The sequence below is a fragment of the Passer domesticus genome, chromosome 2 (assembly GCF_036417665.1).
Source record: "Passer domesticus isolate bPasDom1 chromosome 2, bPasDom1.hap1, whole genome shotgun sequence".
Classification (NCBI taxonomy): Eukaryota; Metazoa; Chordata; class Aves; order Passeriformes; family Passeridae; genus Passer; species Passer domesticus.
In genome coordinates, this window is record NC_087475.1 from 26,984,873 (window position 1) to 26,999,236 (window position 14,364).

The 14,364-nt window shown below is 42.2% G+C and overlaps 1 protein-coding gene across 3 annotated transcripts in view; it reads right to left on the minus strand.

The window, feature by feature from the left end:
- The window catches only part of GRTP1 (growth hormone regulated TBC protein 1), a 35,416-nt gene extending 25,816 nt beyond the window's left edge, over positions 1–9,600 (minus strand). Inside the window, exons 1-3 of one of the 3 annotated variants that reach the window (XM_064407865.1) lie at positions 9,448–9,600; positions 7,817–7,968; positions 1,741–1,899 (exon numbers count right to left, since the gene is read on the minus strand). In XM_064407865.1, the coding sequence (XP_064263935.1) occupies positions 1,741–1,899; positions 7,817–7,968; positions 9,448–9,485 (349 nt within the window). In that variant the 5' untranslated portion in view covers positions 9,486–9,600. Of the gene's footprint in view, positions 1–1,740; positions 1,900–6,175; positions 6,198–7,816; positions 7,969–8,641; positions 8,790–9,447 lie in introns of those variants that run through there. The other 2 variants (XM_064407867.1, XM_064407866.1) reach the window with 2 other exon arrangements.
- Positions 9,601–14,364: the final 4,764 nt, after the last annotated feature.

Genomic DNA, 14,364 nt, shown 5'->3' on the forward strand with positions numbered 1-14,364 from the left:
TTCACCTTAAGTACTTTGTTCCTTTTATCCATCCTATGGTCCACATTGGTTCTTCCTTTCCAAAGGAGGAGTGTCTGAGGTCTTTATTATATTTCTCCCCTCCAATAAAATCTTCCAAGCCATTTTTCCTTATCTTTTCCTTCACTTGCCCCACGTTAATTTTCTCTTCTGCAGTTTTCCAATCAATGCAGTAGCTCTTCCGAAACTTTATTTCCTCCATAATTCACAAACAGATCTTTATCCTCTCCCAGTATTTTTCCTCCCCCACAAAAATATTTTTTCATTTTAACCTGTGGGGAAAGCCAGCTACTGACCCTTCCTGTCTTTGTCTACTACTGGAAAAAAGTTGTTTTCAACTCTCTCTTGCAGCACTTTTACCGCAATTGAATAGTTTGATGCTTCTCCACACCCTTACCAAGGTGGGCTTTAGAAAGTCATCTTACCAGCTCCTTCTTTATTCATAATAACAGCTCTACTGTTTCTAGTTCTGAGCAGGATATAAGCCTGCAGATTTCTGGCTAGTCTCCATATTCACAGGAACATGAAGTTTATGCTCCAGAATACCTTACTAAGGCGTGTAGTCCCAAAAGCCCAAAGTACTGCTGTTGTGGGGAAAGGCAAGACAAGAAACTGCATAAACCAAAAGTTTTTGGATGCTTATCCAGCTTGAAAAAAAAATCCATCACACCCAAACTTTAAATACCTGGGTTTTTGCAAGAGGAAAAAGACAACCTGCCTTTCTAATCAAATGGCCTCAGCATTGTTCTGGAGTACAGCTCAATCTCCTGACTTTTTAATTGGACAATTCAACCAATATCAGCTCGGCCACAAAGGCTCTGCTGTAGCAGGTTTCAGGACAAGTATCAGTTAAATCAAACTCCTACTTGTCCTCACCTACTGCCTTTTTCCTCCCAGTGGGCCAGCCTAAGGTCTGGGTGCCCTTATACCCTGCCATCAGTACTGGCCACTGATCAATGTTCACAGAAAGCACACATGAAAATGGATTAGTAGGGGAGGGGTGTTTCACCTCCTAACATTTCTCCCAGGGATTTACATTTAGTGTTTAATACTTCATGCATCAAGTGGATTCCCCCACCTCTCAGTTTATCGAATTCCTTTTTAAACCAGTTCATACTTCTAACCTCTGCAGCACAGTAACAAGCGCCACAACTCTTCTAACCCTGCAGCACAGCAAATTTCGTTCAGTGTCCTTGGTTCTTATGTTACAAAAAACAACAATTGCTCCTTATTCACCCTCTTTGCACCATGTATAATTCATATATATCTATCAACAGCTTTTTCTTATCTGTCTTCTTACTCAACCTGAAATCCTAGCATACTTCACCTGCTCCTTATGGGCCTCTATGCTACCTCTTCAATCATCCCTGCTCCAGTATCCTATGGGATAGAATTAAGGAGAAACAGACCCAAAGGCAGGTGTCATGGCTCAAAGTTACAACTCTTCAATCACTTGGATGACACTGTAATGTTTTCTAGTTTATTCCTTCTCAAATAATTTCTAATCTTCCTTAAAAGCATTTCTTAATGCTTTTAACCACACAATGAATCTGGAAAGATCTGTGCTGTTAAAGAGCTTATGGCTAATCTAATTTAAGTGTTAATTCAGCACTTAAACCACTACTACAGAAACATCAAGTTTTCCATGACATAACTTGATCTCTAACACTGAAGGCCATAGGATGGATAAATACAGATGAACAGCATTATCAAGAGAATAACCTGTTTTGATTGCTTCAAGCAGCTTGGCATTCTTCTCTCCTTCAAGCAGTCTGTGGTAATACCCAGGGTTTTGTTCCATGTTGGTTTGGGCCCCACTCACAATCATCCAGACCAATGCACGGTGTTCATTGGGGATGCCTTTCCTGATATATCTCTTCACTGCAAGACAAAAAGTTTGGCTTGGTTCATTTTTAAAGAAATAAAAAAATATCCAACTGTATTATTCTTTTTTAAATGAGCAGCCTGAAGTTAAGTCATAGGAAAACTCTTAACTGGATATTATTATGTTTTCTCTCCTATGCTACCATTTTAGGATAAGCATTTACTTCTCAGCTGCATAGTATATTTTAGATTCACTCCTAAGTTCTTGTCACTCAGACTCCCCCCTCAGATCTTCAGACTCAGGTTTTCCTCCGTCCTCTCTTCCCTTGTGTCAATTTTGAATCCTTTCCTCTTCTGCTTTTCTGGATGGAGATACAAACAGCAAATCTTCCCCCTTGATCTTTGTCCTTCTCCATTCTGACAAGCACTGACTTGACTTTTCCTACATGACCAGTGGCCTCTGAAACGATGGCTCTGCCCATTTAACTCTAACATCAATGACCAAGTTACCATAACCCTCGGGCTTCAGCTCAGCACTGACCACTGAAACACAGCAGAATCTGAGGATAATAAAACATGTGCCTCCTGTCTAAATGAGCCCCAGAAGAACTGGAGATGTAAGTGAGCAGGAGATTATTTTTTCCTAGAATAACTGTGGAAGTATTTTCAAATCTAAAGTAGCTCTTATCTACTGCATCATTTTCATCATAAGGGTGTACTTCAGCTTTTTTTTTTAAAGCAGATGATTCAGTGTAAATAACTATGATGCAAAATTACAGGAAGAAGCATCAGGCTAATGACAACAAGAGCAGCTTCCTCCTGGGAATGGTATGAAAAATATTAATAAGGAGTCAATGCTGCTTACGGGTACATAATCCTAAATCTGCTTTGCCTTTTCTGACCCAAAAAGACAGCTGAATGTTTGAGATTCTTCTCCTTTTTTCACAGAGAAGAAAATAACAAATGAAACAGACATTTTGTACTAAATGAATCATTTTGTATCAATAAAAGCATCAACTTCTCCTCTCTAAATTTTATGGGACTCAAATCCAAGTGGGGATTTTTATTCCACCCACACATTACCACACACAATATCACTACCTAGCCAGGTTTTATTGAATCACACAGTTCTGTAATAAATGCTGCCTAAATTAAAGGCCTTAAAAACAGCAGAGTGAAGCAAGGTTCTACAACTCAGCCAGACACCTTCTAAATACATTCCACCTAATTACAGCTGCCCATCCTTCAGGGCCCAAAGCTGCTTCTCCCGGGACACCCAACATAAAAATGCACAAATAATGAGCATTTCACCCACCTAAAATCTGGTGTTTTCTCTCAAAGAAACATATTTGTAATACATGCCTGGTCTGCAGGGTACAGTCTTTGTTTAACTTTTCAATGAGGATTTATATTACAGGTTACAGACTAGACTTCTAGCTGTAAAGTTACCTTAACTACAACCTTCTTTTAGACTGGAAATAATTCACTTGTTTCCATGGTGGCTTAATAATCCCCACTTCATCTTTTTATAAGATTTTGAACTCCAATGCTCAAGAAATCCTATACATTGACATAGCAAATACAGAGATGACTATGAAGAACCAGTCCCATTTAGGTTAACAAGGGACATTCAGATGAGTCTAGAAACAAACTTACTGGTTTAAATACTGGATTATAGCATTTTAGCACATAATCCCAATGGCATTTTTTTCTGGAACAACTGTAAATTCTGGAAGCATAGCCAACATTGATATCCAACAATACACATTAAATTCAAGAGAAGCATGGACAAGCCTTTGACAGTGGCACAAGGGGAAAGCAGCCTGCAGCACAGCACACACTCATTATTCCTCAGTGTCATTCTCATGGCAATAGACAGCCAGGGGCTTGTATCACCCCAAGTGACTACTGACCCAGCTCCCCCACTCCCTGAGGAATGCAAAAGCCCTTTACATTGTGCTTTTTTATCTCACACCATTATAATACCTGCTAGGATCTGCAAAGTGGCATTCAGAAGCAGCAAAATCATTTTGAAAAGGAGGACAGCTGCAGTTTAATATATATAATTTATATATGTAGATAGACATAGATATATAATATTCTATAAATGGAACTGTCTTTATACAAATATATACATATATAAGCTTTCCTCCACATTATCCCTGGGAACTAGGAAGCCCACAAGAACAGTTCACACTACAGAATACCCTCCCACTGTAACATCTGAGAGGCTTTCCCAGATGAGGCCAGGTCGTGCACAGGTCTCCACCCACACATGCAGTGCCAGTTGCAAACCAAGGGCTTGATCTCAAAAGCAGCACTGTTGAATACCCCAAGCACTGCACACAGAATCACTCCCAGGACAATTATAGCAGGTGATCTAAATTCTAGACCATACACAGGTAAGAAATATCTTTAGGTAAAGTTTTGGCCTCTGTTCATTAACAAAATATGAAACACCAATTTTTAGGAAACCCTCCTCCCCCTTAATAATTTAATTGCCTCTGACACTTAGTGCCAGTTTCACAAGTTTAGAGTCACACTTTATGAATGTGATTTCCTTTTAACAAGAAAAAACAGCTACCTGATAGAGGTAAGTACCTCTAAAAGTGGTAAGTTCCTAAAGTAACTTTCAAGAGAAAATTATGCAGAAAATAACATTTCTCTAATACTGTACACTACTTACAGTAACAAGGTATAAAAATAAGTAATTTCAACCTGCCTGTCCTCATTTGATGGTAGACTATGAGATTTTGGAGACTTCTGCTTCAAGGCAAGTGTTGCATTGCCTTTTTCCCCTATTAACATTGTTTCATTCTACAGCATAGATTCAAGTTTATGCAGCAAAAATCCCCTAAACATTTAAAAACAAAAATTATCTCATCTTGAAAATATTTTTTGAGAAGCATCTGCATCCACTTTTTCAGGTACTAACAATTATTGTTGAATGTTGAGGAAATACACTTGGGCCCCAGAAGAAAAATTCTGTGGAAGACTGGAAACAGCATATAAGGAACTGAAAGCTTTATTTCATGAATACATAACAGAAAAAACAGAGCACATAAGTGCTGTAATAAAGTTACAGACAAACTGACTTTTCTTCTGCCAAGCCCTGGGCTGGAACAGAAATGCTCATGTTATAACCACTGTTTAATAAGTTTACTTTTCCCTTTCACTGTATTTTATCAAAGATCAGAAAGTATCTTCTGCTACTGGCCACTTTTCACTAGTACAGCCAAATTCTTTTGTGTAGCATGATTTTGGTCAGAATTAGGATAGTTTAAGCAGTTAGGTCAGACAGTTTGTTGTCCACCTGTAAACAAAACAGAGCAGAAAGCTGTATTTTTGTCCCATAAAGACAGAGCTGAATGATACAAGGAAAAAAATTAGGAGGATCTCAGTAGTGGCAGAGGGAGAGATAGAGAGAAAGAAGCCAAGTCACAAACAATGATTATAAACTCTCATGTGCAGTGGAAACAAGGTGAAGGCGGGGGGGGAACAGAATACCTGAAAAATAAAAATTAAAAAAAGGAAGAGACTGGAGAATGAGTGAAAGGAGCTGTTAGCCAAATTCTCATGACCCACCCTACCAGCATGCTGCAACACAGAACAAAAGAACACACTGCTTAATTACCATTGTTAAAATGTAGTCTAATTCTTTTTCTTTATAGTGGAACAGAATTATACACACACAAACCACCCTGGATATGAGGCAAACCCAGCAGCATGTGAACATGCCATGTTTCCAAACTGGAAAATTAACACAAATCATCACTTCTTCCTGTTCGCCTGGGCAGAAATTATGAGCTTCTCTGTGTGTAGACAAATGGGTGTGGAACTACTGAGATACCACACATGCACTGCCTCTCTCATATCTCCTCACAGCAGGACACACAACATTGGTTCACAGCTACTGTGTTTGGGGAGGGAAGTGGCAAATCAAATATTCTTCTCAGTTCTAGCTTATGGCAGAGCCAGCAGCTCTGAGCAAAGCTTCATAGCAACGAATCAGGTCCTGGAGGAGGGAAATTCAGTGAATAACCAGCAGAGCTTCTGCTATTTGCCTGCAAGGAAATCACTGCATAATCATCTTGCAGGATAAAGCACACACATGCTTACACAATTCCATGTGCATGTCACAGAATTCAATCTTAGTACTGAAATGAGAAGGAACATATTTAAAAATCAGTAATTGCACAGGTTAAGCTTTCACTCTCCTCCTCTGAGGTATCAGATGAGGCTAATGCAGAAAGCTTTTTGTAACAACTCTGAATCTATACTCAGACTTCATTTCCTCAGTATTACTTTTTCCTGTCACCCTGCCTGCAATTACCTGTATATGTGAGAATCCATAGCCTAGAAATCCAGGTATCTTTAGCACAAGTCAGTAGCATCAAAGATGATGCACCAGCCAAACAGGACTTGTGACAGTCCAGAGCCATTGCCTGTGTCCCCTCAGTGCATTTACACACTCCCAGATCCCACAGTGAGCAACCTGTTGGAGACAATCAAAGCCACATGAAAGGCTGCTGCCATTATGTGCCCAGTGGGGCAGCACGGCCATTGGTTCTGAAGTCTGGTGCACAAGTTGAGAGATTTGGTCAAAGTTTTGACTCCAAAATAAGACCAAAGGCATTCCACTCTTAGTATCACAGTAACATTCTGTTTCTAAAATGCTAGAACTGGGAACACAAAGAGAAATGAACTCACAGAAACTGCTAAAAGCTGCCACTGTTACCACTCACACATTAAGAGAAGGGTATGAATCAAACTGAGATTATTCTTCCCCAGCTAGAAGACTAAGTTCTGCAAAATTTCAAAATCCTCACTAATTCAAAATGGCATGATGTTCTCACTACATTCAAACTTGACACCCCAAACAAAAACATCTTTACATTTCTATGAAAAAATAATACAGTAGGAGTAGATCCTTTGTGGTTAGCAGCATATGATCTAGCAGTTATAGCTCAAACCTACATTTTCTGGAATTTCTCACCCACAACACAGACATCTGTACACAAAATACACTGTTATATTTAAAATGTCTCGCTAGTTATCATCCCATTTCTGGTGCCAAGGAAGAAAAACAGCCCCAAAACTATCAGAATCACCAGCCAAAGGCTGCACCTGGAGCACAGCTCTATATTTTACTCAATTTTTCCTTAATATTCTTCAGAGAACTCTGCCCAACTCCAAAAGACAACCAGAGAAAGCAACCTGATAAGCACCATTTACAGCAAACAGGAAAATTTAGATGCTTATATGAAAACATAACCCAGAGAGAGAGAGGGAGGGAACTCCATCCTTTAGTTTCACAGGATTCCCTAACACCTTCTGACTCCCTGCATTTATTTCTACCTGTATCTCTTGCAAGATAAAGCATTACTAGAGGTTTTCATGCTCTTTGAAGCAGACATTAACACTTCCATCAGCATTTTATCCAGTGTTGCATTAGCCCCTGCATTAATCCTACTTTCTTCCCTTTGTAAGGCATTTACCATCAGTTCTTAGTACACAGCTTCTGAGCTGCATGGTACATGTCATTTTACAAAAGGAGGATAAGGAGAGCTAGAAAATCTCAGCAGCCTAAAGAACTGTTAAAGAGGCAGCAACTGAGAGCCCCAGCATCCTGATCCCTGGGGTTCAAGACAGCATCTTCTACATAATCTCATGTTTTTTTAAAGAGAGCACAGAGTACAATACAGCCAACAGCTGCACAACAGCATCTTGGAGTGCCAGTGGCCACAATAGCTGGGTTACAGATGTAACAAGATATTCCTGTGCTGAAGAGGGATTACTCTTTTGGAAGGTTTAAATGAAATCCCGCTAACAATACCATACTTGCTTATGAATTATTACTGTTTATACTATTGGTTTTCATTTGAAGACAGAAACGGTACTCAACACTTAAAAATACAAACCTATTGAATCCTAACATAATGCACTTTTACTGATAAAGAGACATGAAGCTCACCTTTTAAACTCTTCTGTATACTGTTATTCCCCTTTAGGAGCTTGGACCATTTTATTGCTCTTCTAGTGAGTACCACTAGGTACCTGGAAAAGAATGCTTCATAGGATGCATAATCAAAGTCTTCTGGCCTTTCAAACCCATATGGATCAACCCTACAAAATAAAAAGAATTCCTATTATAATGTTTCTACATACCTACAGCTGAAGAAAAAAAAAAGGCAAGTAAGATTTAAATAACTTCCAGCTGCTATTTCTAAAAGCAGCTCAAGACTCCCTCCTCCCAGCAAAAGCCTACTTCACACAAACTGTTACACTCCATTTAGCATATCAAAGCTGTTTAAATAAATGAACTTAAACATGCACTGTTCAGTCAGTTTCACAGATTTCCCTGGTTTTTTTAAGTAAGGAGTTATTGGAGCAAAGGACCCATTGTGTGAAAAACTGACACAAAATTACGGCCACATAAAAGTCTGGGAGGTATCTGCTGAACAGCTGAAAAACATGAAGTATAGCACAACAGCTTCAATATGGCCTGAATTCTCTTTCCAGACAGTTCTGCACAGAAAAATGACAACAGAAAGCACACATGTAACAAGTTACAAAGGTTATTTTTTAAACAGGTAACTTCTGAAATTATCTTCATGAAAATATACAACATGGAAAAAGACAAATCCTTGTGTCGAGCTACTTCTTCATATGTAGTACCAACATCCTTATTTTATTATCTTGTAAATTGTTCAAAGTTACAGCACATTATCTCAGGCAGCACAATAATGACAGAGTATCAGAACTGCATGGCTAATTCTATTCTAATATATCAACTCACCTTGCTAAATTATATTTATGGCAACTTTCCAGGGTGCTCCATACCAGCAAATTATCACCTGAGTACAGGACACTAATGGGCTTCGCAGAAGTTAAACAGGCAGAGGGATCTGTCCAGTCAGACAAGGTTTCAGGACAGACTTCAGCATTTAACTTCCCAAAACACTGTCTGTTTCATTCACAGCGAAGGAACTTGGCCATGGAGCAGCACTGGCACAGCCTTGGGAAAACTGGCTCACGGGAGCGTCACAGGTAGTAAAGCATGAATCAGATGAGGAACACTTAAATATTCAGACCCCAAATCGCTATTAGATTGTTGGCTGTTTAGAAGAGCACCTTAGTATTCATGTATCCTCCAATGCGACACAAAAGCCACAGGTGTAAAAGGCAGCGAGACGCCCGACACAGGTTTCTCTGAAGACACGGAACATGAAACCACACACACACACAAAACCCCCTCACACGTCCATCAACACACATCTCTTATTTACGACTGCGACTGCCCAGGCAGCAAGTGCAGATTAATTTCACGCTCCACTCCATTCCCAAGGTAGAAAGGGAAAACAAAGAGGGAGGACGCAGGGTTTAGGGAAGCCACCTTCCCCGGCTGCCCTCGGGCAGGGCAGGCTGCGGCGGCCGCTCGGTGCCCTCAGCCACAGCCGCGCCCGGGCCGGTCCGCGGGGGCTTCCCCGGCCGCAGCCCCCGGCAGGGCCGGCTCCGAGCGCCCGGCGAGGCGCAGCTCGCCCTCCCAGCGCCGCCGGCACGGAGCGAGCCCAGCGCGGCCGGCAGCCCGGCCGGCAGCCCTACCTGTACGCCCAGTCCCGCCCGTCCTCTCGCCTCGCCATGGGCCGCCCCGCTGGCGCCCGGCGCGGGCGGGCGCTCCCCAGGCCGAGCAGCGCCGCGGCCGCGGCCCCGCGCCGAGCTCCGGCTCCACAGTTCAACTCTCTGCCGCCCTGCGAGGGGCGGGGGCGGCCGTGGGCCCGCCCCTGCCCGGCCCGGCAGCGGGCAGCGGAGAGCCGGGCAGGGCAGAGCAGGGCAGGGCAGCTCCGCGCCCGCGGGGCCGGGCCGCCTTCCCTGCCCAGCCAGCCCCGCAGGGAGGCGCGGGTCTGATCCTGGTCCTGGTCCCGGCTTATATGTGTGCATTTCACATTTCCCTCGCATCTTGGGAAAAAAAAAATCAAATGTTTTAGCACGAGGGAAATGTCTCACTAGTACGAGGGGAGGGAGAGTGGTTTCAGGTACAGCTCTTCAACCCCTAGGAATTTCCCAATAACGGGAGAAAAAAGGTGGTTGGGTTATTATTTAAGTTCACTTGGTTTGGGAATTTTTTTTTTTCCCCGAATCGTCACAATCTTCTTTTTAATTTCCCCAAATTATTCATTACAGTCATAATCACAGAATATTCTAAGTTGAAATGGACCCACAAGGATCATCAAAGCCCAACTCCTGCCCCAAGAGGGACACCCCCAGAGCCACACCATGAGCCTGAGAGCACTGTCCAAATGCATCTTCAGCTCTGTCAGGCTGGTGTTCCAGTGCCCAGCCATCCTCTTGGTGAAGAACGTTTTTCCAATACACTGAAATATTCCCAAGTTCAGCTTCTGCTGATTAGTTTCCACTGTAAACTAACATTCATTTAGATAGTATTTAAATAATAAATGGCAGAATGTAAAAAAATGTGGTGTAATAATACAGAAAATTATATTTTTAAAAATTGGCTTCCCCATTTCCAGAATCCACCTCTAAAATTAGCACACTGTTCCTCATATTTAGAGGTCTTGAACAAAGCCTGAAGCCCACAAGGACTTGGCCCTACCTGACTGCCAGCAGTTTCATTCATAACACACCACAAAACGGAAGGGAGAGAGCAAAATTGTATCCCTGCTTGTCCTTTTTTGAATAAAGTTCTGACTTTGCACCCAGCAAAATGCTTGGAAAATTACAGCTACTGCTAGGGAAACATTATCTTGTTCAGGCAGCAAGTAAGAGTTGCTGCAGACAACAGATGGGATTTCACAAGGGAGATCAACAGTTGTTCCAGCACACTCTTCAGGAAAGCCACCTTCCCTCTGCGGGATCACAGGCAATCACCCACGCAGAAATGTAAAAGTAGTTCGGCTCCAGTGGCAAGGGAAAGAAAATAAAGAGGTTTGTGCTTGGTTTAACTGGCGCTGCAGCGCTGTGAAAATCTGTGATCGTTCAGCAAAACGTAATCATTACTTTTTTTGCGCGGGAGGGCGTTCTGCGCTTCAGCGGGCACAGGGCTGCTCCTGCGGGAAGGCGCTGCTGCTCAAAGCACCGTGCTCAAGGCACCGCGGGCTCGGGCAGAGGTGCAGCGGCATTGCATTGCAGCGGCATTGCAGCGGCATTGCAGCGGCATTGCAGCGGCATTGCAGCGGCATTGCAGCGGCATTGCAGCGGCATTGCATTGCAGCGGCATTGCAGCGGGCCGGGCCGGGGCGCAGCGCTGCCCCGGCGGAGCGTGGGCAGAGGCACACTCGGCAAACAGCTCTGCCCTGCGAGGTGGCCACGGGCTCACGGACACTCCTTGGCACAGGGGTGAATGGGAGGCAGCGCTGTCCCGCGGAAGAAAAGGAAGCCTCAGTTAAGCAGAATAGCCTCTTCTCCTTTAAATCCTGAAGGCACAGGCTTTTTAGGTAACAGAGTTGTACTTCATCTCTCAGCATCAGGCTCTTTGGTGTGTATGCCCCTTAAAATGGATGCATCAAAAGTTCCCTGCAAACAGCAGATTGTTTCTGTGATTAATTAAGGTACATCTGCTGTGCATCAAGGGTAGCCTTGTCTATAACACAGTGTACTTTTACTGAAGCTTCAAATAACAGTTTCTGTTGCTCTAACACAAACACAACTGTGTGACTGACTCAGATTTATGCCTGTTACACACAAAAACTCCCATTAACAATGCTTAGGTTATCAACTGATTAATAGAAATCATTCCTAAATTTCAGCACAATAATTGGATCCCCATATTTTGTCTGATAATACGAGCCAGCCCACTGGCAAGAGAGAATACCTTGGTTGTCCTTCCCAGGGTATCAATGCTGCTCTCTTCTGGGCAGATGAGATCATGTTGCTTTTAAAGGCATTCAAAGAAACTAATGCATAAACCGTCAAATCTGAAAACTGCTTTGGTGGTGTGATCAGCAGAAAAAGATACTATTTACTTTTTGTGTTTTACTTCTGAAGGAGCTGGTGACAGTGGCAGAGTGCAAAAGCGTAGGCTTAGTTCACATTCAGATCAGTGAAGCTCACAGCCTTCCTATCTGCCATCTGGTGCAAAAAGAAATACACTTTATATAACTTCTCCCCCACCCCCTTTTTGCATCAGAACCTTATCCCTGAAGTTTTTATGTTTTGGTGAACGTGTTTGGTAGAAATTCTCGTCGTTGTGCTCCCAGAGTAAAACAGTGACTCCCTTAAAATAGTGACTTCCCTTTAAGGGTAGGCATTTAGACATGTTCCCTGCAAAGGCAGATGAAGACAGCAGATGAATGTTTCACAGGCTGAGGCATTCAGAGCTTTGCTTGTCTCATACCCTGCATTTTAGTGAGCAAGGCTTCCCTTCTTGTGTTTGCAGAGCAGTTGCTAAATACCAGGACGATTCTCAGCCTTATCAGGAATTATTCGGGAGTGGCTTTATGCTTCCTAACATTGTGACATGTGTGCTGCCTCACCTATGTTTGATGTATCAGCAGAGCTGTAATGAGGCTCAGCTCCTCATATACCACCCCACAGCCATTGTTACTCTTAAGGCCAGAAGTGGAGAAGAAGCACCAGGAGAAATTCCTCAATGATATTTGTGCTGGAAGTATTTCTTTGACTGCTTGTGGGAACCATAAGGATTCTTTATCTATTCAAGAATGGAAGAAATTTATTTATTATTTTGAATATCAGATATGTGTCTGGCATTTTTTCCCCTGAGGTTCTTTTTTGCTGGCTTCAGGGAGGCCAAAGAACAGAAATTGTTAGGGGAAAGAAAAGCACTATAGGACCAAGAAAGAATAAGGTGTGTGTGAATATAGGTGTACATGGGTATAGTGTGCCAGATATTTTTAAAACAGCACAGGTGTTTGTTCATAAGAAATAAGAAATACCAGTAAGAAACAATATTTCCTGCAAAGGCAGCAGCTCTGCTTTTTCAGATCCAGACAGGAATTTAAACTTTAAAAAAAGCCCTTAAGTGCTTACAAGATGGTTTAATAGCCCCTCCTAAAACCTATGAATGCATTAGTATTGAAGAAGAGATAAAAAGATAATTCTCACTACAGACTGGGTGCTGTAGTATCCTAAGTAAGGGATGAAAATCCCACAGCATACGTGGCTTCCCTAGCTCATGTGATTTTCCATACAGCCTCTCATCTTTGTGTCTGTACTTAGTTAACCACACCACACAAGTGTACTCTGCTTCCTTGGAGCTCTATTTTTTGGCTGGAGCTACTTTCCCATGACCTGAAATAAATCTGCTGCTCCATACTTGGGGGAAAACAGTTAAGGTTAAGCAGATTTGGCAGTATAGAATATCCAGTAAGAAGTAAACATGTCTGTGTGGGTGTTTATATACCATATATATAACCATCACATCCAGACACCTTTAGTTCCTGTTACAACCAGCTACCTACCAAGTTTAGTCAATCCTCACCTACATATGAATTAAGGCTCTCAATCCATATTGAAATGTAATGAAATGCTGAACTTGTTCCATGTTTTTGTCCCAGCAAATTGCATCATGCTTACATAATTGTAGTCTGCAGGCCTGATTAAACCTGTTCATGTGAATTGTTCCATCAGCATTCACTGAACTTTAGAACAGACTGCATAGCAAGGACAGAAATGTATTTTTAAAATTAATTTCCACTATTCCCTAAAGGCTTCACAGCTTCATGTCTATGAAGGTTACTAGCTATAAGGACAAGTTACATCCACGTGTAGTCTGGGAACCGCCAGTATTTTGATTATTCTCAGTATGACTGTGGCCCCAGGAGTCAAAGCATACTGATAACTGCATCTATAAAAAGGAGCTCTAAAGCTTGCTGCATAGCACTGCAGCTGCCTGGAGAATCAACATTACCCATGGAAACCTCTGCAGAAGGGTTTCTGCACCCAGCTGCCGTCCTCCAGCTGCATCAGAAAAGAAGGCTCAAGGCTGTGACAATACTGGAAACAGCAGAAGAGAAATTATATGGTAGTGCCCTCAGTGTGAAAAACACAGCAAAATTATATGTCAGAAATTATATGGGAAAGACACTGAAACATTATTAGCAGGAAGTGTTCCTAAGGCAGGGACAAGGGTGTCCTTAGGAAAAAGGTCAGTAGCTACCACACATCAGAAACCAGCAGTGTGGAACTGAGTAGAGCAGGAGAGAAATTAATGAATCTACCTTAGGTCAAGCTCCAACTCTGTAAAACATTTTTGTTATTCAGCTGACAAAGTGAAGTATTTTCTAGATGGCTTTGTTCTGTTTATCTTGTTTTTCCTTATCTACTTGAATGATCATGAGGGATGTGCTGAAAGCCCTCTAAATCACGCTGATGATGTTTACCTTATTGGCTGCATGAGTACAAGGCTTATAAGTGAACTTTGAAATTTCATAGGGAGAGATGGTAGACAAGATTGGAGATTATTAACTTTCCTACTTGTTCCATCCCCTTTTCTTTCTTATCCCCAGTTGTGAAGGTACCCTGCCTAGCAAATCTGGTAGCTCA